Source organism: Aythya marila, assembly GCF_965140915.1.
Source record: "Aythya marila genome assembly, chromosome: 27".
NCBI lineage: Eukaryota > Metazoa > Chordata > Aves > Anseriformes > Anatidae > Aythya > Aythya marila.
The window spans coordinates 1769352-1792430 of NC_139068.1; the positions used below are offsets into that span (position 1 = coordinate 1769352).

Here is a 23079-nt window from a genome sequence, read left to right on the forward strand (position 1 = left end):
CCAACCCTGAGCCGCTCGGCACAGGGCCATCAGCCACCTCCTTGCAGCATCCAGGGCCACCGTGGGCACGTGGGACCCATGGGGCAGGAGGACCCACAGAAAAGGGTGCCCACAGGCCATGAGGACCCACAGGCTGTGTCACCCGTGGACAGTGGCACCCATGGACCACAAGGACCCACAGAAAATAGCACCCACAGGCCATGGGGACCTACTCCCAAGGGCTGTGGCCACCCATGGGCAGCAGCACCCCCAGACACCCACCAGCACACCGCAGGTGCAGGGTGCCACCCCCCAGACCCAGGGACCTGGGGCAAGGAAGTCAGGGCCCCACAGGGACTGCACATGGTAGGGGGGCCCCAGATGAGGGTCCCAAATTGGGTGTCCCCCCCATGCACCCATGGCATGAGTCAGTGAAAAAGGCTGGAGGTGCGCTGAGAAAAAAATCCCTTCATGGACTGAACTGAACTCAGCCAGGGGTAGCTCAGCAGCACCCCGCTCCATTGCTCACCCATGGGTGCTTGGGGTGCCCTGGGTGGGGGTCAGGGTGTGGGTGGCCCAAGTTGCCCTGCATGAGGGCAATTTTGGGGTGTCTTAGATAGGAGAGGCTTGGGGTGCCCTCCATGGTCCCAGGTAGGGGGGTGATTCAAGGGGTCTTGGGTTGTCCCCTTCTCAGGGGGGTCCCAGGAGGGGGTTTGGATGCCCCAAATGGGAGTTGGGGGTGTCTTGGGGGTGCCTACAAGGTGGGGGTCTCTTAGGGTGCTGCAGCTGTGGGGTGGGGAGAAGCTAGCCACAGCCCCTCATCATCTCCCCTAGCGGGTGAGGGTGTGTGGGGCTGACCAGGTGGCAGAGCAGGGCAGGACCCCCCCCAGCCAATTAGCAGCAATTAGTGGGCGGGGACCCCCCCAGCCAATTAGCAGCAATTAACAGCCATAAAGGGACCACAGGCGAGGGGGGGCAGCAGTGTGGCAGAAGTGGGGGGACCATGGCAGCAGGGCAGCCCTACGGGCAGGTGAGGCTTGGTGCTGCTGGGGGTGGGGGGAAAGGGCTGCAATGCTGGGCCCCCCCCAGCACCTCTGGGACTGCTGCTGGTCCCTGCGAGGGGGCACCCAAAGTGCAGCCCCCTTTGCGCCCCCTCCCCAGCTTGCTGGGCTCGTGTTTGCTGGGCTCCAGCAGGGCAGTGGTGTGGGTGCTCCCCAGACCTGGGGGTTCGCTGCCCTCTGCCCCCCTGGGTTTGTGGATTCAGCAGCAGGATGGCATCGCCAGCCCTGGCTCCTGATGAGGGGCTGGGGTGGGAGCGGGATGTGAGAGCAGCAGAGGGCTCCAAGGCGGTGTTTGGAAGCAGTGAGGTGCTCCCTGAGCCCGGCAGCAGCACTGCAGCCATTAGAGGAGCTTTTTTTCCCTTTTTAAGCTTGCAATATGGCCTCGCTCCTGCCTGCACGGAGCAGCGGGGGCACCGGCCCCCTGCAGCAGCCCTTGCTCCTTGCAGGCTGGCGGAGCTGCTGCAGTGGGGTCCTGGAGCTGTGGGTTCCCCGTCTCCCTGCATCATGCAGTGGGGTAGGGCCAGCCCTACAGCACTAGGGCAGGGGGTGCTGCCTGCTGGGGTGGGAGAGCCATGGGGCTGGGTCAGAACAAGGAACCTGGGGCTGGGGTATCTCCCTGGCTCTGTTTCTGGGGTGCCGGAGCTGGTTTTGATCCCATTCTTGCAGAAGCTTTCTGGTGTCGGGCTCTGATCTTTGCTGATCCCACAGCAGTAGCCCCAGTGCCCTCCTGCGCAGCTGGGCAGGATCCCTGCCAGCAGGAGCAGCAGGTCCATGGGTGCCTGGTGGTGATGCTGAGCACCAGGCTGCTGCCTGCGAGAGCCACAGGGGGCTGCGATGCCCAGCTCAGGGCTGTCTGCATCTCCTGTCCTGTGTTTGAGGCCATCTGCTGGGACCTCATCCCTTCTGTGTCCCTGCAGGGTGCCCGCGTCTGGATCCCTGACTCTGTCCAGGTCTGGAGGGCAGCAGAACTAACCAGAGACTACAAGGAAGGAGATGCTGTTCTGCACCTCCGCCTGGAGGATGGCTCGGTGAGGCTGGGGCCTTGTGGCCCCGTGGGTCCCTTTGCTCACTGCACGGCCGGGCATCCCGAGCTGGGTGCTGGGGCTCGCTCTGTGCCCCCAAACCAGCCTGGGCTCCTCAGCGGGGAGCAGAGAGGCCGTGGATGTGCCCGGTGGCTTGTCTGCTGTCCGAGCACAGCGTGCTGTGGCCACATCCCCTGCCTGTGCTGCCACCGTGGGGCCGCCTGCCCCTGCTCAGCACTCATCCTGCCCCGTCCCCACAGACGCTGGCTTACCCCCTCGAGTCCCAGCTGCCGCCTCTCTGCAACCCCGAGTGCCTCTCGGGCAAGGACGACCTGGTGGCCCTGAGCTACCTGCACGAGCCGGCCGTGCTGCACTCGCTCCGCGTGCGCTTCCTGGAGGCCAACGCCATCTACACCTACTGCGGTGAGCCCCCTGCACCCCATGTCCCCCCCCACACCCCGGGATGGGTGCTCTCGTGCCCCTTCCCTGTGCACGTCCCCTTCTCCAGGTATCATCCTGGTTGCCATCAACCCCTACAAGCCGCTGCCCATCTACGAGGAAGAGGTGATCTATGCCTACAGCGGCCGGGAGATGGGGGACATGGACCCCCACATCTTCGCGCTGGCAGAGGAGGCGTACAAGGAGATGGTGAGGTGAGAGCAGCACCATGGGGGGGGGCTTGCTGTGAGAGCAGCCCCCTGGGTGTGGTGGGGCAGGGCTGGAGCCCCCATACTGCCCATGGAGAGCCTTCCCCCTGGGGCACGGGCTCATGTCCCCCTCCTGCAGGTTCGGGAAGAATCAGTCCCTCATCATCAGCGGTGAGTCGGGTGCAGGGAAGACTGCGTCGGCCAAGTACGCCATGAGGTACTTCACCACCGTCGGGGGCTGCCTGGGGGACTCCAGCATGGAGGAGAAGGTGCTGGCCTCCAGCCCCGTCATGGAGGTGGGTCCCTGCCTGTCCCAGGCTCTCCCTGTGCTCCTTGTGGCTTTGCATCCCTGATGTTCCCCCCGGTAACATGGGTGGGTGGAGGGGCCTGAAGGTCTCTGGAGCACCTGGAGGTCTGAGGCCACCTGACGCCTCCTGCCAGGCCTTTGGGAATGCGAAGACAACCAGGAATGACAACAGCAGCCGCTTTGGGAAGTACATCGAGATTGGCTTCAGCCAAGCCCGTGTCACTGGGGCCACCATCAAAACCTACCTGCTGGAGAAGTCCCGCGTCACCTTCCAGGTGGGTCTCAGGGCTGCACAGGGGCTGCTGTGCTCCTCCTGGGTCTCACTGGGAGAGCAAAGTGTCCCTTGTCCCTGGTCTGGGGCCTCAGCACTGCCCTTTTTGGGGCCCTGAGGTGACCTGGCTGCTCTTCCCACAGGCGGGAGCAGAGAGGAACTACCACATCTTCTACCAGCTCTGTGCCTCGGCCGCCCTGCCTGAGCTGCAGGGCCTGGGTCTCCGTGAGTACCACGGCCCCGTGGCATGGTGCGGGCAGTGCTGGTGTTCCTGCTGTTCCCCAAAATGGAGGCAGGATTGGGCTGCCAGTGGGTGCTGTGTGTGCTCTGCACCGCAGGATGGGGGGGTTTGGGGCCTGGTGGGGCCGTGCTGGTTTCACCACCTGCACATCTTACCCGCAGGTGGGGCAGAGACCTTCCACTACACCCGCCAGGGGCGGTGCACTGCTGGCATTGATGATGCAGCCGACCTGGACAACACGCGGCACGCCTTCTCCCTCCTGGGTACTGTCCTGGTGGGGCATGGGTGGGGGAGACCGTGGGGGTGGGCAGGGCTGGTCCCCACCATCCCGCTGCCCTCACCCCGTTGCTGGTGGGAGCACCGGGGATGGACACCCCGGTGCTGGGGAGCCCAGATATCTGCTGGCTGTTCCCATCTCCCCAGCCTGTGGGATGTGGGGATCCCCCCAGCACTGGGGGCAGCCCCTCACGCCCCCGCTGTGCCCGCAGGTGTCCCCGAGGCCGACCAGCTGGAGCTCTTCTCCGTCCTTGCTACCATCCTGCATCTGGGCGACATCGTGGTCAGAGGGAGGGACCGCCACGGGGACGGGTGCTTCGTGGAGGTGGGCAAGAGCTCACAATGCCCAGCTGCATCGGGACCCGCATCCCGGTGGTGCTGGTGACACTTCTGTCCCTCTGCAGCCTGCTGATGAGGCCCTGAGACAGTTCTGCAAGCTGCTGGGCATTGAGGAGGCGCAGGTCATGCGCTGGCTCTGCCACCGCAAGCTGGTGACCGCCGGGGAGACCTACCTGAAGCCGCTCTCCAGGCAGCAGGCACTGGACTCCCGGGATGCCCTGGCCAAGCACATGTACGGGCAGGTCTTCAGGTGGATGGCGAGCAGGGTCAACCGTGCCCTGCGGTCACCGGAGGGCCACCACACCTCCATCGGCATCCTGGACATCTACGGGTAAGGATGGCTCCCCTCTGCCATGCTGCGTGGAAGAGCACGGTCCTGCTCCTGCTGTGGGTCTGTGGCCACCAGCTGGGTCGTGGGGCAGTACCTGTCCCTGCAGCGGGGTTGGGTCCGTGGCCACCTGCAGCTCCGGGCTGGTTGGGGTGGCTCTGCCCTGCTCAGCCGGGTCTCTCCCCGCAGGTTTGAGATGTTTGAGTTCAACAGCTTTGAGCAGTTCTGCATCAACTACGCCAACGAGAAGCTGCAGCAGCTCTTCAACCTGGTGGGTGTCACCCAGATGTCCCCTCCAGCACCCTGCTGTGCCGGTGCCTCTGGCTTTCTGCCCTGGGGATGTGGCTGGTGCTCTGGGAGGCTGCTGGAGCTGGGCACAGCCCCAGAAGTGCCCCTGCCCTGCAGAAACCCAGCTGCTGCCTGCAAACAGGCCGGTGACCGGCCACCTCTGCCCCACCTCATCCTGCTCCCCATCTCTCCCTCCAGCATGTCTTCAAGCTGGAGCAGGAGGAGTATGTGACCGAGGAGATCCCTTGGGTCTTTGTCGACTTCTGTGACAACCAGCCATGCATTGAGCTCATCGAGGGCCGCCTCGGCATCCTGGACCTGCTGAACGAGGAGTGCAAGGTGGGCACGAGGCACTGGAGCAGGCTGCTGTGGCTGTCCTGAGCCCTCGGCCACCCCTCCAACCCCTCTGCCTTTCAGATGCCCCAAGGCAGTGACGGGAGCTGGGCGCAGAAGCTCTACCAGACTCACCTCGGCAGCTCCCACTTCCAGAAGCCCAAGAGGCCTGTGGATGCCTTCATTGTCTGCCACTTCGCTGGCAAGGTAGGAGAGCTGTGGTGGTGGTACCTTGCTGGGTGGGGGGCTTGGCAGCACCCAGCCTGACCCTCAGGAGCTGCTGGGGACATCTCCTGCAGCCTCTGCCCTCTCCATGCTGGGCTGCAGCTCCAAGGGCAGGAATTAGAGAAATTAGGAGGTTCTGTGGCTGTGGTGGTGCCATCAGCGGTGTGGCCACAGCCAGCCCTGGCTCCTGCAAGGGTCCTTTCCAAGAGCCCTGCCCCAATCCAGGCTGGGAAGCCCCTAACGGTGGTGCTGGTGTTGTCCCCTGCCAGGTGGAGTACCAGTGCAGTGGGTTCGTGGAGAAGAACAGGGACACCATCCCCGAGGAGCTGGTGGGGCTGCTGCGAGCCAGCAAGGTGAGAGCCAGCCCCGTGGGTGCTGGGAGGGGTGGGTGTTGAGGGAGGTGGAAGCCGTGCAGGGTGAGCCCTGCGTTTCCTGGGGGTGGTGACCCACGGTCAGGGTGCCCCATGATGTGGGTACCCCAATTTCATTCTCCTGCCCTCGGGCTGGGGCGTGCTGCTGCTCCCATGTCACTAATGCTGTCTTCTCCTCCCCTCTGCTCCATGTGGCCCTGGCAGAAGGTAAGGGACATCTGGGGGGAGAGCTTTTGTTCACCCGGGAGGGTGCCCACGACTTGCCCTTGGGTTCCCCTAGGTGGCACAGCCGGTCCCTGCACATTTAGGGCACACTGGGGCTGTGGCCGTGTCAGGATCCTGCACGGGGCTGGCCTCTGGGGCCGTGTCCTGGCGGTACTGGCTCTGGGGCGGTGTGGGGTGCTGCTTGCTGCTCACAGCTCTGCTCCGTGCAGTCTGCCCTGCTGGCCGAGCTCTTCCTGGAGGATGGGGACGTGTCCCTGCAGTCCCGCAGGTCCAGCGGCCACCGGCTGCCCGGCCGCCCCAGCCGCAGGTCTCTGCCTGGCAGCCAGAGGAGCAAGAAGTCCATCTCCAGCCAGGTACAGGATGGGGGAGCCCCGAGCCCTGCCCTGTCCCAGGGGACCCCCAGGCCCTCCTGCTGGCCCTGACCACCTCCCCATTGTGCTCTGCAGTTCAGAGCCTCCCTGAACCGGCTGATGGAGACGCTGGGCAGCACCACGCCGCACTATGTCCGCTGCATCAAACCCAACGATGAGAAGCTGCCCTTCGTGTGAGTGCAGTGGGGGCACCACGGGGCTCTGCTCCCACCCTCCAAGCCCTGTCCCTCCTGCCCTGCATGCCTTGGTGCACACCTGATGAGCTGCATGGGATCAGTTGTTTTTTTTTATCTTTGGCCCCAGGTTTGACTCCAGGCGAGCAGTGGAGCAGCTGCGAGCCTGTGGGGTCCTGGAGACCATCCGGATCAGTGCCGCGGGCTACCCCTCCAGGTACCCCCTGCTTCCCTGACACCCCAGGGCTTCCCCTGGCCAGAACACCCCCCTGATCCCCTCTGTGCCCCACAGGTGGACATACCAGGAGTTCTTCGACAGATACAGGGCTCTGGTGAGCGGAGAGGAGCTGGGGGGTGCTGATGTGAAGCAGAGCTGCAGCCTTGCCCTGGGGAGATTGCTCCAGGTAAGGGCTCTGCTCAGGGGGTGCAGCTGTAGTACCTGAGCATCCCTTGCTGATGCTTTTTCCCATCTTTCTCCCAGTGTGTGTGTATGTGCCCCATGGGGTGCAGGAATGGGTGTAATATTGGTGGGGAGGATTTGGGATTCCCCCAGCCGCTGGGGAAGCTGAGCAAGGGAGGTTGGGAGCATACAGAGCATCACTTTAGAGGAACCTGTCTGGGGCGTGCCTCCTCCCTGGTTCTGACTCCCCTCTTCTGCCCCCAGGACCCCAGCAAGTACCAGTGTGGGAAGAGCAAGGTGTTTTTCCGGGCCGGCCAGGTGGCGTACCTGGAGGAGCTGCGGTACCGGCGGCTGCGGGCAGCCTGCACCCTGCTGCAGCGGCACCTGCGGGGCTGGCTGGCGCGGCGGCGCTTCAGGCAGGTGCGTGCTGCGGTGCTCTGCCTGCAGCGCCATGCCCGGGGCCTGCTGGCCCGCAGGTGAGCAGGGATGGGGCTTTGAGGGAGATGCAACGAGCAGAAACCCGGCTCTGGGGTGTGCTGGGGGCTCTGCTGCCCTGCACCCAGCTCCTCACCTCCCCGCAGGCTTGCTGCGATGCTGCGGAGGAGCAGGGCTGCCGTGGTGCTGCAGAAGACCGTGAGGATGGTGCTGGCCCGGCGCTCCTACCTGCGCACACGCCGGGCTGCTGTCACCATCCAAGCCTTCGCCCGGGGCATGTTTGCCCGGCGTCTGTACCGGCAGGTAGGAGCCTGGCAGGGTGCTGGGTGCCCCTGTCCTGCAGTGGGGAGCCCCTGCCCCATGCAGCTGGGGGAGCAGCATGCTCTCGGTGATGCTGTCACCTTCCTGACACCTTGGTGACATCTTGCCATGCTGCTTGGGGTCAGCTGGCATCACAGCACCTCTTGGTGACAGTGTGGCACTGCCCCCGGTGTCCCCAGGTGCACAGGGCTGGCATCACCATTGCCCCTGCGCCTGCTGGCGGTGCCACTGCCCCGTCTCTCCCTTGCAGATGGTGCAGCACCAGAAAGCTGTGGTGATCCAGGCAGCCGTCAGGGGCTGGCTGGCCCGGAGACACTACACCCGGCTGCGCGGGGCCGTGCTCTACCTGCAGTGCTGCTACCGCCGGGCACGGGCGCGCCGGGAGCTGCGGCGCCTGCGGGCGGAGGCACGCTCGGTGGAGCACTACAAGCAGCTGCACAAGGGCATGGAGATCAAGGTGATGCAGCTGCAGTGCAGGCTGGATGAGCAGGTGGGTGCTGCAGCCTGCCTCGGACCTGCCTTTGCCGACCAGTCCCTGTATCACCAGAAGCACGGCCCTGGGCTGCCCCATCCTGCCCATGGAGCTGGCCCTGCAGGACGCGTGTCCCCAGGCAGGAGTGCTGCGCTGAGGGGTCAGTGCTGGGTTTCTGATGCACCCCAGGGAGGTGCTGGAGCCCTCATGGGTGCTTGGGTGGGCACAGCCTCACAGCACGGCAGCGTGTGCCGGAATGGCTCTGGCACAGCGCGTTCTCCCACCGGCCACATCTCCTGTTGCCATCTGGGTGAGCGTCTCGGCTCCGGCTGCTACCGCTCCAGCTCTGGGGGTGGCTGCGGGGTGGGAGGGAGGGCCCCTGTGGTGCTGTCCTGTCCCTGGAGGTGGGGAGCAGGATGTTGAAGGCATGGCAAAGCTCATGATGCGTGGCTCCATCTGGGATGGTGCCTGATGGACAGCTCTGCGTGGTGGGGGGGTACCCAAGGCTCAGGGCTCCCACTGATGGGGAGAAGGGGACCTGAGGGGATGCCCCCAGCACCCCATAACCTGCTCTGCCCCCCCAGGCCCAGGAGAAGCAGCGGCTGGCAGAGCAGCTCTCGGCGCTGAACACTGCCCACGCCGAGGAGGTGCAGCGCCTGCGGGCCGAGATGCAGGGGCTGCGGGAGGATGCAGCTCGTGATGCCCAGGTCCAGCAGCTGCAGGAGCGGCTGGCAGAGCTGGAGAGGCACAGCGCCGAGAGCCGCCTGGCACAGGAGGTTGATGAGCTCCGGAAGGTCTGTTGTGGGGATAGCTGGGGCTGCTCTTGATCTATGGGGGCTTTCCAGGACACTGAGCCTGGTGCTGAGTGCCCACAGAGAGGTCTCTGGGCTGTACTGACCCCTCTGCTTCCCCCCCCAGCGCCTGGCAGAGGTGGAGGCAGTGAAACTGCACCTGGGGGAGGAGAGGGATGCCCTGATCCAACGCACCTTGGAGCAGTCGCAGGATCTGGAAGGTAGAAGGGTTCCCCTGCCCCATCCTGCACAAAGCTGGTCCTGCAGGCCTGGTGTGCCCCCCCCCCATTGCAGGGGCTGCGTCCTGTCCCCTACCCGTGTGTCCCCTGTCCCCTGCAGAGCAGCACCAGCGCGCGGTGCGGGAGAGCCGGGGGCTGCAGCAGGAGCTGGAGGAGGAGCGGGCGCGCTACCAGAGCCTGGTGAAGGAGTACGCCCGCCTGGAGCAGGGCTACGAGAACCTGCGGGATGAGGTGGCCTTCCACAGGGTGAGGGGCTGGGGGGCTTGACCCTCCTGGGGACCCCTGGACTATGGGAAGTGGGCAACTGGGTTCGTGTGCTGGGGGCTCCCCCAGCTAAGGCAGCCTGGGGGGCTTCAAAGCCACTGTCCTTTAAAGGAGGGGGGCTCCAAAGCCATCATCCTTTGGGGGGGCTTCAAAACCACCTTTCTTTAAGGGGGAGGCTCCAAAACTACCTTCTGTTAAGCTGTGGGGTTGGGGGGCTGAGCTGCCCTGTCCTTGTGCCCCATCCTGGGGAGGGGACAAGTGGTGTGTGCTGGCCGGTCGGTGTTTGGGGTGTGGGGCACCAACCCTGCCCTCCTCCCCCTCAGCAAAGCACCTTCAGGCGCTCCCCTTCATCCGAGAGCTTCCTGGGCTCCGAGAGCAGCTACCTGTCCTCCATGTCCACTGCCCCATCCCAGGATGGCTCCGACCAACAGCCTGAGGTAGTGGGGACAATGGTGGGGCTGGCAGGGTCGGGGGTGACAAGGAGCCTGTGGGGCCACCATGCGCCCACCTGGGGGTGTTTGCAGGGATTTCAGCCCCTGGTTCCCACTCCAAGCCCCCTCCTTGCACCCAGGGGCCGGAGGAGCGCTGTCAGCCGGTGTCCGAGGGTCCCCAGCCCGCGGCGGAGCCACTGCCCAACGGTGGCGCGGGGCAGGACCCCTTGGAGCAGGCGTACCTCCTGCTGCTGGGGCAGCTCAACGCCGTCACCGAGGAGCTGGCCCGCACCCGCAAGGAGCTGCGGAGGAGCAAAGCCTCTGCTGAGCACGAGGAGAAGAAACCCCTGGACTTCCTCAAGAGAAGGGTGAGTCCCTGCCCCACTGATATGGGGCAGGATGGGGCTGCTGGGGCTGCTCTCACCCTGCCCTGCTGTCCTGGCAGAACATCGCCGGGATGCTGGGGCTGGGCAGGAGCCCGGAGAAGGCAGCGGATGATGACTTGAAGCATGCATACGACGCTGTGCAGGTTGCCAACAAGTGAGTGGGGCCACAGGGAGGGTCTGGCTAGGGCTGGGTTCCCTGCAGTGGGGTGCAGCATCGTGGGGTGCTGCTGGGGGGTTCCCTGCTGTCCTGGCCAGCTGCAGCCACCTCACCCGTGCAGTGCTGTGATGCTGGGCAGCTCCAAACCTCTAAAGCAGCAGTCTCCCTACCTGCATGCATGGCTCCTCTTCCCTGCTGTGCTGCATCCTCCTGGGAGGCTGGGGCTCCCCAGAATGGGTGCCCCCACCCCACAAGCTTGCTGGGTGCCCCCAACTGGCCTTGGTGCATCCAGAGGGAAGATCAGAGCAGGGGGTCAAGTCCCAAGCTTGCAGGCTTTGAGGGACAAATCACACCCTGAGGGATGGGGTGTGATGATTCACAGCTCCATGGAGAGGTTTGGGTTGGAAGGGACCTTGAAGCGCACCTTGTCCCACCCCACCATGGGCACGACACCCCCCCAGCAGCCCAGGCTGCCCCCAGCCCCATCCAGCCTGGCCTTGGGCCCTGCCAGGGATGGGGCACCCACAGCTCCTTGGGGAGGCCTCAGCCAGGGCCTCACCGCCCTCAGGGGGAAGAATTTCTTCCTAACAGCTCATCTGAACCTACCCTCTTTTAGTTTAAATCCCTTACCCCTTGTCATATCAGTACGTGCCCTTGTGGAAAAAGTCTCTCTTACAAGTCCCCTTCAGGCACTGGCAGGCCGCTGTGAGGTCTCCCCAGAGCCTTCTCTTCTCCAGACTGAGCACCCCCAGGTCTCCCAGCCTGTCCTCATAGCAGAGCTGCTCCAGCCCCTGAGCATCCCTGTGGCCTCCTCTGGACTCCCTGACCTTGTGCTCCAGGTGGGGTCCCACAGGGGCAGAGCAGAGGGGCACAATCCCCTCCTCACCCCAGCCAGGGTGCTGCTGGCTTCCTGGGCTGCGAGCAGGCGCTGCTGGTTCATGTCCTATTTCCCACCCACCAGTACCCCCAAGCCCTTCTCCACGGGGCTGCTCTCCATCCCTCTGTCCTGTGCTGATGTCTGGCACTGCCCCGACCCAGGTGCAGTGCCCTGCGTGTGGCCGTGTTGGTCTGCACGAGGTTCCCGTGGGCACACCTCTGAGCCCTGCCAGGTCCCTGGGGATGGCACCCCCTCCTCCTGGGTCTGCACCCCTCAGCGGGGTGCACGGGCATGCTGAGGGTGCTCTCGACCCCACTGTGTGTCACTGACAGTGATAATGACAGCACGGGTCCCAGGCCAGGCCAGGCAGGTGACACCGGCCTGGCTCGGTGACTCGGGTTCCCCCGGCGCACGCAGGCTGCTGGCGAGCCAGCTGCAGGAGGAGAAGCAGCAGCACGAGGAGGAGGTGGAGGGGCTGCACCTCAACATCCGCTCGCTCAAGCAGCTGAGCCAGCAGCAGGCAGCCCTCATCCAGGACCTGCAGCGGCACCAGGGCCAGGAGGGGCTGCAGCACCACGTCGTGAGGCTCAAGGAGGAGAATTGGGTAAGGGGGGGGGGCACAGGGCTCGGGCAGCTCCCCCCACCCCATAGTGAGCCCCAGCATCCCACTGGGGAGTGATGCAGGGGACCCAAGGCATCCCCCAGCTCCATACCCCATGAGCTGGGTGCTGGTGGGGGTGGCTGACCCTACAAGAGCTGTCCCTGCCCAGGAGCTGTCCCAGAAGCTGGAGAAGCAGGAGAGGACCACCATGAAGCTCCAGAAGCAGCTCAGAGCCTATGCAAAGCAGATCCAGGACTTCACAGGTGAGTGCCTGCATGGGGAGGGGGGGGCAGGCTGCTTTGGGGCTGGTGCATCACCCAGCCTCAAGGTGTGGGGACCAGGGCACCTCCAAACCCCGGGGAGCTCTTCTTGGGCTGAGCCAAAGGGACCTGCTCCAGGTCCCCCAGCCCAGGGCACAGCAGGACGTGACCCCTGCTCCTCCCCACCAGTGAAGAGAGAGACCACCGGGCTGGGGCAGGAGCCAGCAGCGTCCCAAGCAGCCCCATCCCCACCGGGGCTGTCTCAGGCCATGCTGGCGTGGAGGATGGAGGACGAAGGGCGCATCATCAAGGCCGTCATCACAGGTAGGGTTTGGGTGGACGGGGACCCCATTACCCAACGGAGCAGCTTGCTCCCTACTAGGGTTTCTTCCCCAGAAGATGGTCTCATCCTTCCCACCTTGCTGGGGCAGCGCCCTGCCCCCTTCAGCTCCCAGTAAGTGCCTGTCCCCTGCTCCCCCCTGCAGACTACCGCCCGCAGAGCAGCCCTGGGGCGCTGCCGGAGCTGCCGGCCTTCCTCCTCTTCCTCTGCCTCCGCCACGCAGACCACTGCCGTGACGAGCCACGGGCCCGCTCCCTGCTGGATGCAGCCATCAACGCCATCAAGAGGGTGATGAAGGTGCTGGACCTGGCCCCCGGGGGGGGATTTGGGCTGAGGAGCAGGAGCTCTGCTGGCACATGGGGGGGAGGCACTGGGGCTGCAGCCTGGTCCCCAGGGTTTTGCGTGGGGGAGCTGGGGAGTCCAACCTGAGCATCCCCTGGGGTGGGGGTGCTTGCTTCTGGCATTGCTGGAGCCTCGCTGACCCCCCCCACTGTGCTCACTTCCCCCCCCTTGCAGAAGCACAGCGATGACTTTGAAGTTGTGGCCCTGTGGCTGGCAAACACCTGCCAGCTTCTGAACTGCCTGCGCCAGTACGGCCGGGATGAGGTGAGGTTGGGCTGGGGAGGGGGACATCACGCCCCTACACCCTTCCTGGGAAGTGTGGGGGCTTTGGGGACTTTGGGAAGGGGGCAGTGAAGCTTGCCCAGGGCTGGGGCTGCATCCCAAGCATCCCAACCTGGGTGTGCATGGGGCTGTAGAGGGATGGAGCCGATGCGTTCATCCCCCAGGAGGGATGGGGGGGGTACCCTGTATTTCTTTATTCTTATTTTTTGTCCCCCTGACCTGGCCGTGCCCGCAGAGCTGCTCCCAGGGGAACACGGCACGGCAGAGCACACACCGCCTGCAGCACCTGGACCTGCAGAGCGCCGGCCGCAGCCTGGGCGCCTTGGCTGTGCAGCTCTACCAGCAGCTCATCCGCACCGCCGAGAAGCGCCTCAAGCCCATGATTGGTAATGAGGGGGCTCAAGGAATGGGGGCTGGGGGGCTCGCAGGGCCCCTGTGCTGGGATGCTGGGGAGGGGAGCGCTGCAGGAGCAACCTGTGGTGTGCCCGGAGCTGGGCTTGGATTTGGGTCTCTGTGGGGTCCTGCTGCTCCCTGAGCCTCCCAGCTTGGAAGGGGGAGCTGGAGGGGGCTCAGCACCCCTGGGTAGCCCTGGGGGGGCTCCCTCACCCCCCTACTCTACCAGTCTTTATGTCCCCAACCACGATGCAGAGCTAAGGAGCTCTGCAAAGCACAACACAGCACCTCTTTGCTCTGACCAACCTTTTTTTCCCCTTTTTTTCTTCCTAACCCTCCAGTTTCTGCAATGCTGGAGAGCGAGACCATCCAGGGCTTGGCCTCCTCCTGCCCTCCCAGCCTCCACCGGCCCTCGGCCCCCGTAGCCCACACCCTGCCCGAGCTCCTGCAGCAGCTGGGCTCCTTCCACCAGCTCCTGGGTCGCCACGGGCTGGCCCCGGCCGTGGGGCACCAGGTCCTGCGCCAGCTCCTCTTCCTCGTCAGCGGCACCACCCTCAACTACCTGCTGCTGAGGAAGGACGCCTGCTCCTGGACCCGCGGCATCCAGCTCAGGTTGGTCCCCCCGCGGGCTTGTAGTGCGTTTTGGGGGGGCCGGGACACGGTGGGTGCCTCCCCCTGACCCCCTTTGTCACGGCAGGTACAACATCAGCCAGCTGGAGCAGTGGCTGCGGGCGCAGGGGCTGCAGCACAGCGGGGCCCGCGAGATGCTGGAGCCGCTGGTGCAGGCTGCCCAGCTGCTGCAGGTGAAGAAGGCGACGGAGGAGGATGCTGGGGCGATCTGCAGCCTGTGCACGGTGCTGTCCCCGCAGCAGGTACCCGAGGGGGGGGATTGGGGGTCACCCTCTGGGGCAGGGGGGTCACAGAGCTCCCCCGATGTCCCTCCAGGTCGTGAAGATCCTGCGGGCGTACACCCCCGCTGCGGGGCTGGAGGAGCGCGTGAGCCCCGACTTCATCAGCACCGTGGAGGTAAGCGGGGACCTCGGCCCCGGGCTCTGTCCCCATTTTGCCGTCCCCATTTTGCTACCCCCTTGCTGAGCCCCGTGTCCCTTGCAGAAGCGACTGCAGGAGCAGCAGCAGGGGGGTCCCAGCCAGCTGCTGGTGGACACCAGCCACCTCTTCCCTGTCAACCTGCCCTTCGTCGCCTCCCCCGTGCACCTGGACGAGATCCGCATCCCCGACACCATGGACCTGGCCTTCCTCCTCCGCCTCTGAGCCCCGTCTGACCCCCCAGGAGCAGGAGGACGGCGGCGATTTGGGGTTTGCTGCGCTGCGTGGTGCTCCCCTGGGGGCTGTTTGTTGCTGAGCCCCGCGGGTACTTTGTTTTGTGGCGCAGCCACATCTGTTTCGGCCACTTTTTAATCCTTTTGGTGCTAATAAAAGTCTTTGCAGATAATTTGGGTGTCTGAAGTTGGCTGTGGGCATGCGCTCTTTGCAGGGTGGGGGTGGTTGGAGGTGGGGGGGGGCGGGTGTTTGGGGTCTGCCCCAGTCCCCTTTAACCCCGGGATGAAGTTTGTCCTTTACATGGGGTGGGAAGAGCAAATCCTGAGCTGTGGGGGGGGGTGGTGCAGCATCCCTGGGGTCCTTATCCTTGGGGTTGAGCTTAAAGGGGGGGGGCAGTGGGGATAGGGAGCCCCTGGGTGCCTGCTCCTCCCTCCCCCTAGCACCTGCAGCCACAGCCAAGGGTGTGCTTTTTAATGTCAGTTATAATAAAATATTTTTACAGAGCCCAAAAAAGTCAAAATAGTGCAAAACATCTCACGGTCATGCATCCATGGTAGCCCCCCCGGCGGGGGGAGGTACAGACACAGGGGCATCGGTGACACGGGTACAGGAGCGGGGGGGTCGGTTCAATCACATGCCAAACAGGACTTGGGGGGGAGGGGGCACATTTTTTTTTGGGGGGGGGGGAGAATGGGGCTGGGCCCCCCCCCCCGGGAGCAGCAGTTAGAAAAGGGGTGTAAACATTGAACAGAAATGAGAGTGGATACCTAAACCCTTTGGTCCCAGGCAAATCCTATAGAAAAAGGACTGGGAGGGGGCGGGCTGGGTTACCCTGTTTTGGGGTGGGGAGGGGGCTGAGAGGTATATATTGACCTGGGGGGGCTTCAGGCTTCTGTCCCCCCTGGTGCTGAGGGGTGGCCGTCCCTCTCAGCACGGGGGGGACGCTGTGCTCCCTATCCACCCCCCCGAGACACGCACACCACTGATCACACAGAAATGGTGGTTAATGGGGAATATGTGGGGGGGGTCCTATTGGGGAGGGGGCCAAGGGTCTTGCTTGTGCCAAAGAGGTCCCATGGGGGCTGCTGCAGGGACCTTGTGCCACATGGGGGGGGGAGGGGGGCAGTCCCTGCTCACCAGAGCCAAGGGAGATGGGTGCCCCCCCAGCCCGTGGGAGGGGGGTGCCCCCCACCCTGGCACCCTGGGGGGGGGCAGCGGGGCCACCCGCACGGCGGCCAGGCAGGGAAGACAGGATAGGGGCCGGGGGCTGCTCCCTGCTGCTCCCGGCCCTGGTGGTGCCACCGCCGGCTGGGGGGGGGACCCTGTGGTGGGGGCTGTGCCCACCGGCCCCCCAGCCCCTATAGCCCTTCGGGGTGCGGGACACGGCCGTGTCCTGCTGCCCCGTGTATGTACAGCTATTTACATATGTACAGGGTGCTGGGTTGGGGGGGCCCTGCCCCTGGTTAACACCGGGTGGGGGACAAGGGGTCATCGCGCTGGGAAGACCCCCCCGCAACCTCCCACCCCCCCCATCCCAGTGCTTCCCTTGTGTCACTCGATGAGGTTTAGGGCCGGGTGGGGTGGGGATGGGGCATGAGGGTCCCTCCAGCCCAGGCTGGGAAGGGGCAGAGCCTCCCCATCGCCCAGCTTGGGGTCCAGCCCTTCCCTGCAGCCCCCCCAGCCCCATCGGGGTGGGACGGGGGGGTGCTCGTGCTCAGCGCTACCACCCAGGGGAGGGACGGGGGGGGTCCAACACTGCCCCTGCACCCCCCCAAACACCGGGGCCGGGCAGGCGCCTCCTCTCGCGGCCGCTCTTATGGCTTATACGTGGCTGGAGGACGCTGGGCTGGGTAGGGGGGGGGACAAGGGGGGGGGATTTAACTGCTGCCCTCCTCGGCCGAGCGCGTGTCGGACTTGAGCTTGACGAACTCCTTGGCCACCTCGTCGTTGTTGCGCTGGGAGAGGATGCGCAGCACGGTGAGCCCGGTGTCGTCCATGTGGATGCGGCGGCCCAGGGGCAGCCAGCAGGCGCAGCTGGCGCGCTGCAGGATGTCGCGGAGCTGCAGCACGGCGATGCCCACCGTGCGGTCCTCCCGCGCGAAGCAGTAATCCTTCACGCACACCTGCAGCTCGTAGCACTCGGGGCCCGTCTCCGTCCCCAGGGTGCTGCGGGGGGGACAAGGGACAGGAGGTGTTGGCACGGGGAGGGGGCTCCGAGACAGCGGCGCATGTGGGCGCTGCCCGCCTGCCCCCCAAAAATCCCTTTTTTTTGTTTTTTTTCCTGCTTTCCCTGTGTGGTTTTTGCCAAGGTGAAAATACCCAAAATATCCCAGTGGGGATGAGCAACCGCAGCTGAAACTGGTGGTGGTGTCCCCATCCCTGTGTCCCCAGGGGTCCCCATCCCTGTGTCCCCATCTCCATGTCCCCAGGGGTCCTCATCCCCATGTCCCCATCCCTGTATCCCCAGGGGTCCCCATCTTTGTGTCTCAATCCCATGTCCCCTGGGGTCCCCATGCCCGTGTCCCAAGCCTGTGTCCCCAGGGGTCCCCATTCCCAGGTCCTCATCCCCATGACCCTATCCCCATGTCCCCATCCCTGTATCCCCAGGAGTCCCCGTCTCCGTGTCTCATCCCTGTGTCCCCAGGGGTCCCCATCCCCACGTCCCCATCCCCGTGTCCCCATCCCCGGGGGCCGCCACTCACAACTGGAAGCTCTCGTTGTACTTGGGGGCCCAGCTGTTGTTCTTGGACTTGGTGGCGAATTTCCTCTTCTTGTCGCTGAGGTGGGGCCCGATGATGTTGACCTCGATGAAGGGACGGAAGATGCCCGACGTCTGCCACTTCAGGTCGTTGGCGGCCACCACTGCGTGCAGGAGGCGCGGGGGGCTCACGGGGTGTCACCACCCCCCCGGGACCCCCACCACCCCCCGGTCCCCTGCCCCCCAGGCCACCAGCACCCACCTTTAACGGTGACTTTGTGTTCTCCGGTGCCGGGGTGCGTGAAGAGCTCCACGTGGATGGACACCTCCCCGACGGGGTCGTCCACACCGGAGCCTGCGTGGCCGAGGGGGGGGCAGTGTGAGTGCCAGCCCCCCCCCCGTGTCCCCGGTGTCCCCTGCCTGCCACCCACCCCGCTGGAGGAGGCAGGTCACCGCCACCGGGTGGGGACAGCGGGGTTGGTCCCCACGTGGGGACGGCTGGGTCACTGCTGTCCCCCCCCCAGTCTGTGGGTCCTGGGCCCCAGCCCCTTGCCCTGATGGGGCAGAGGGGGGACGGGGCGGGGGTGCCTGTGGGCTGAGGGGGGGTCAGTGCTCCAGGGGACCTGTCCCAGCCCCTGTGCCACCACCAGGGCCACCAGTGGCCCCACGTTGCCCCTCCATCTCGGGGACCACATCCAGTCCCGGGGATCTGGTGACCTGCAACCCCCCCACCCCACCCCCTGAGCCGTGCATGCACCCATGGGTGAAGGAGTGGGGGGTGCAAGGCGAAGGGGGGGGGCCAGGCTCGGTGGGGCAAGGCAGGCTCAGGGCATCCGACCGAGCCGGTGGGAAGGAAATCAGAGCGAGAAGGACACGTCCCCGGGTGTCACAGCACGGCGTGGGGGGGGCACAGCGCTGCGGCCATGCCACGCTCCAGCCTCCATCCTCTGCCCCCCCCCAGCCCCCCGTCCCCACGGGCACCCCTGCCTGGGCAGTGCCGCATGCTGAGCCGGAATGGAGGCGATGGAGGGCGAGGGGGGGGGGGGGCTGGGTGCAGGAGGCCAAGCAGGGGGGGTGCAGACCCGGCCCCCCCACCCCGGCGGTGTGCGATGGAGGCCAAGCGGGGCCCGGGGGGGGCTGTGCTCATTCCTCGAGGGGGGGGCTCGCCGGAGCAAGGCTAGTAATGGTCCTTCTGGCAGCGGGGTGGGGGGCCACGGGGGTGGCCACGGGTGGTGGCAGGTGCCCCCCCCAGCAGCAGCTCTGGGGACACCGTGGGGGCGTCCCGAGCTCACGAGTGAAGGTGAGCACCAGCACCCCCAGCTGCAGTGACGGGGAGGGGGCTGAGCGCCCCCAAATTCCTCCCGATTCAGCCCAAAGCGGCTGCGCTTGGTTGGGGCGGGGGTGGGGGCACAGATCTTGGCATGGGGGGGGTGGGGGGGGACGGTTACTAGCCCAGGCCGGCGGCTGCAGGCAGGGTGCTGGGGCGGGCGAGCGGTGCACCTACCCTTCTCAGGATAAATCTCTTCACTAAGGGTAAACCTAACACCTTTTCCACCATGAACTGGTGGGAAGGAGAGAGAGAGACGGAGACACGGCACGGAGCGGACGGAGAGAGGAGAAGGAGACAACGTGCGTGGGGGGGGGACAGCAAAAGGAAAAGGGGGGGGAACAGAAAGAGAGAGAAAGAGAGATCAGATCGGGCAGACAGACGCACGGCCGACAGCCGGACGACACTGCAGTGACACGGAGGCGCCGGGCACCACCCCGGCACCCAGGGGTGCTGCGGGCACCCGTGGGACCCCGCCGGCCCCCGGATGGCTGGCACAGGAGGCACAGACAGACGGACGGACGGACGTCCCTCGGGACACGCACAGACAGCACACGCACGCCCCGGGGGCGCAGACAAGCCTGGCACCGGGGCCACGCTGCTCTTCCTGGGGGGGGGATGAGGTTGCCCCGGGCACCCCACGGCCCCTCTTTATCCACAGAACTCATCCAACCCACCCCAGCCTCACGCCCGCAGCCTCCGGGACCCCAGCACCACCAGGACGGGGGCAGGATACGGCCCTGGGAGGGGTGGGAGAGGGAGAAGCAGGCCGGGGGGTGGGGGGGGGCCCTACCTTGTGAAGCCTGGGTCTGCACGAAGGTTTTGATCAGGAGGTCGGTGGCTTGGGTGTAGAGGGACAGGGCGTAGCGCAGCGACTGCAGGTCGGGGCTCTTCTCCAGGAAGGTTTTCTTCAGCCCCACGCCGCCGGCGTGGAAGTATTGCTGCAGGGATGGACGGCCATGGGGTGGGGGCTCTGCTTGCTGCCCCCCCTCCCCACATTCCCCCATGGGCTCCCCCCCATCTCCCCGTTGCGCCCCAGGGTGCCCTCACCTTGATGGTGTCCAGGGCCAGCTCCACCACGGCGCACTGCTTCGGGGTCAGGCTCTTGGCTTCCTCCCGCACCATGTGGTCCTGCCGGGGACAAATCCTGCCCTCAGAGCGGGACCCTGCAAGGGGGACGGTGCCGCTCACCCCGGCACCGAAGGGATCTGGGCCCCCCCCCCACCCTCACCTTCAGCTTGGAGAGCTGCCCCAGCTCCTTGGCCGCGTTGAAGATCATCTGCGTGCCCTGCGGAGAGCAGAGAGAAGGGAACGGCGCCGGTGAGCGGCCAGGGTGCAAGGCTGGGTGCGCTGCTGCCTGGGGGCTCCCCGGCACCCCCAGGCTCTGGGGGGGCTCCTCCGAGCCCTCTGGGCTTCCCCAAGAGCCCAGAACACAGGGCACAGTGATGACGAGGCTCGGGGACACCAGGGCAGGGTGTCACCCTGGAGCCAGGCACCGCACGCCCTGGGGTCCCAGCCTGCTCCCCAAGCACCCGCGTCCGTGTCCCCGAGCACCGGGCACTGCTGGCACCGCAGGGACGAGAGTGCAGCGGGGTGGGGGGACGGAGAGAGTGCAGGGGGACAGCCGTGGCACCTGGCACCGTCCCCCTGTGCCCCATGGTGCTGGTGTCGAGGCCGCATGGCACCCCCGGTCCCCCCAGTCAGGGGACACCACGGCTCGGTGTCACCGGTCCCCACGGTGCCGGTCCCCAGCTGTCCCGCACCGTGCCACCCCCATGGATGGGGACACGACGCCGTCCCACGGGCAGCACCGGCACGGCCCCAGGGGGTGCAGCCCCACGGCATGGGGTGTAGGGGTGTCACCCACCCCCGGGGCTGCACCCGCTCATCAGGCTGAGCCCCAGCTCCCCGTCCCAGGCCCTCCAGTGTGCAACTGGGCAAACTGGGACAGAGCCAGCGAGGCCCGGCTCCTCCCAGCACCAGCAGCTCCAGTCCTTCCCAGCAATGAGACCCCCACGAACCGCTGCCTTACGCAAGGGTTTGGCCCCCCCACACCTTCATTTCGCAACATCCCCCCCCCCCCCGACCCCAAATTAACCTTTTGTGGCCCCAACTCCTGCCCCGTTAACCCTTCCCTTGCTGGCCCCGTTCCCCGGCCGGTCAGCAGCCCAGGGATGCGGCTGTCAAACGGAGCCTGACGGGACACGGCACAGAGCCGGGACCCCCACGGGACACGGTACAGAGCTGGGACCCCCCCACCCCACAGCGCACGGGACAAGGCCGGGGAGCAGAGGAGCCGTGTCCTTCCTGCAGTGTGACTGGGCAGCTTCACCCTGCTCTGAGGAGAACAGCGAGGGACAGTTACAGTGCCGCGTCTTGTCCCTACTGGGGGGGGTCCTTGCTCCCTGCAGCCCCCCACGGCTGGGGAATTGTGGCCAGTGGAGGAACACAGCGGGGTAGGACCTGGGGGTCCCCTGAGTCACAGCACGGGGACAGTGGGGCCGGGCACCACAGCATCGCCCCATGGGGTGCCGGTGTGGCTTTTTGGGGCACCCAGGGCTGGGGAGCAGGGGGGGAGCTGTTGGGGGCTGTGCTGGCCCCCAGCCTGGCAGTGGGGAGCACCTGGGTGGAGGGAGCACCTGCCTGCCTGCACTGCCTGCAGAAACGCTTTTGGGAGGGTCGTGGGGCTCAGCGAGCATTGCTGGTCCCCCAGGCATGGGGCTGGGGGGGGGGCAGAGATCCAGGGGATCCCAGCAGCCCCCTGAGCCCCCCAGCATGGCCCAGAGCCCTGTTCCCGAGGCCAGCAGCACTGGGACGGGCTCGTGCCCAGCTTCCCTCGAGCACACACACCCTGTACCCCAGCAGGATGCTGAGCCCCCCCAGGTCCATCTCCATGGGGCAGCGTCCCCCACGCCTGCCTGGGATGGGAAACACCCCACACACACACACACAGAGGCTGGGGGGGGACACACGGCACAACCCCACCCTGTAACACAGACACGGGTCACGGCCCCATCCCGCACACGTCCTGGACAACACGGCACAGCGCGACACCACAGCACGCCACAGCCAGACAGCACGACAGAGGAAGCACGGACAGGCCCCGGGGGGGGTGGGGGGGCCGGGTGTGGGGCCACCAGGGTGGCCCCCCGGGGCGAGGACACACACGGAGCCCACGGGCTATTTACCTTCTCTGTCCCCTTGCCATGTTTTCTCAAAAGCGTGCCCTGTAGAAGCAATGTCAGAGGTTGAGCGGTGGCGGGGGGGCAGCGTGGGATGGGGCGGGGGGGGGACGTGAGGAGTGGGAGCCGCAGGCTGGAGGCGAGGGCATCGCTGAGCTCCTAAGGGGTGGGGGGCACTGGTCCCTCTGGGATATTGGATGTTGTGCTGGTGGGAGACTGGTTGCCACCCTGGGGTGCTGGGCTGGGGGTAACTGGTTCCTACTGGGACGCTGGGCCAGTGGAGGACTGGGTCCTGCTGGGACGCAGGGTCCCTGGGGGACTGGTCCGTGCTGGGATGCAGATGCTGGGCTCCGAGGGAAGTGGACCCTGTGGGATATTGGGCTCAGAGGTAACTGGTCCCCATTGGGCTCAGAGGGAACTGGTCCCCATTGGGCTCAGAGGGAACTGGTCCCCATGGGCTGCGGGGCAGCAGGAGCTGTGTGTGGGCAGCCCCCGGTGCCCTGCCATTCCCTCCAGCACTGGTGGGTGCTCACAGCACGGGGGGGGCACACTCAGGGTGGGTGGGCACAGGCAGAGCTCTGGTCCCAGCGTTGGCCCCGTGCCCAGGCCCTGCAGGGATGGGGCCAACAGCGGGGTCACACGGTGGGGGTCAGGAGCAGCCTCCTGGGGGGGCTGGAGCACATCTGAATGAGGAGGGGGCAGCAGAGGGGGTGAGAGAGCCTGCGGGGGGGTGGGGGAGCAGGGGGATGAGGGGTGAGGCGGGGGGGGGAGCAGCACGGTTGGGCCAAGCAGGGCTACCAGGAGGGTTCCCTACCCTGGAGGGAAACTGAGGCACGGGGTGATGGGGGGACAGGGGGACCTAGTGCCCCACAGAGCTGGCACCACACAGACCCCCCCCCAGGGATGTGGGGTCGGGGGGGGAGGTAGGGGGCAGGCCCCAGTTCTCTCCAAATGCTGCTGTTGGAAATTAAAGGCCCGGGGGGAACAGGGACGGGTGTTTGTCCCTGCAGGTCAGCACCCGGTCGCACCCACGCTGCTGCTGCGCCTCCCGTGCTCAAGGAGGGCTCAGGCCGGGGGGGATTTGGCCCTTCCCTTGCCCCGGACAGCCCCAGACCCAGCAGACGAGGAAGGACTGAAGCTGCC

General features: G+C 66.1%; 2 protein-coding genes across 2 annotated transcripts in view; one reads left to right on the forward strand and one right to left on the reverse strand.

Moving 5' to 3' along the window:
- Positions 1–982: 982 nt before the first annotated feature.
- LOC309887872 (unconventional myosin-Vb-like) lies at positions 983–14720 on the forward strand (the record flags this gene model as incomplete). Its single annotated transcript, XM_082779901.1, has 37 exons — positions 983–1009; positions 1958–2068; positions 2323–2485; positions 2571–2715; positions 2849–3005; positions 3151–3291; positions 3431–3512; positions 3690–3791; positions 4017–4129; positions 4209–4474; positions 4661–4742; positions 4958–5098; positions 5177–5299; positions 5587–5670; positions 6123–6266; positions 6360–6457; positions 6588–6674; positions 6750–6861; positions 7122–7333; positions 7439–7595; positions 7864–8103; positions 8670–8879; positions 9004–9097; positions 9216–9361; positions 9703–9816; positions 9951–10178; positions 10256–10350; positions 11648–11834; positions 12001–12094; positions 12281–12415; positions 12577–12728; positions 12948–13037; positions 13291–13441; positions 13790–14060; positions 14146–14320; positions 14394–14474; positions 14562–14720. The coding sequence occupies 37 exons, from the start codon at positions 983–985 to the stop codon at positions 14718–14720; spliced, it is 5169 nt and encodes a 1722-aa protein (XP_082636027.1).
- Positions 14721–16264: 1544 nt separating this feature from the next.
- Positions 16265–23079, reverse strand: part of UNC13A (unc-13 homolog A) — a gene marked incomplete at its 5' end in the record, with an annotated part of 28983 nt that continues 22168 nt past the window's right edge. Inside the window, 6 exons of the mRNA XM_082779902.1 lie at positions 16265–16895; positions 17432–17591; positions 17690–17782; positions 19548–19695; positions 19805–19885; positions 19986–20042. Of these exons, the coding sequence (XP_082636028.1) occupies positions 16607–16895; positions 17432–17591; positions 17690–17782; positions 19548–19695; positions 19805–19885; positions 19986–20042 (828 nt within the window). The 3' untranslated portion in view covers positions 16265–16606. The remainder of the gene's footprint in view (positions 16896–17431; positions 17592–17689; positions 17783–19547; positions 19696–19804; positions 19886–19985; positions 20043–23079) is intronic.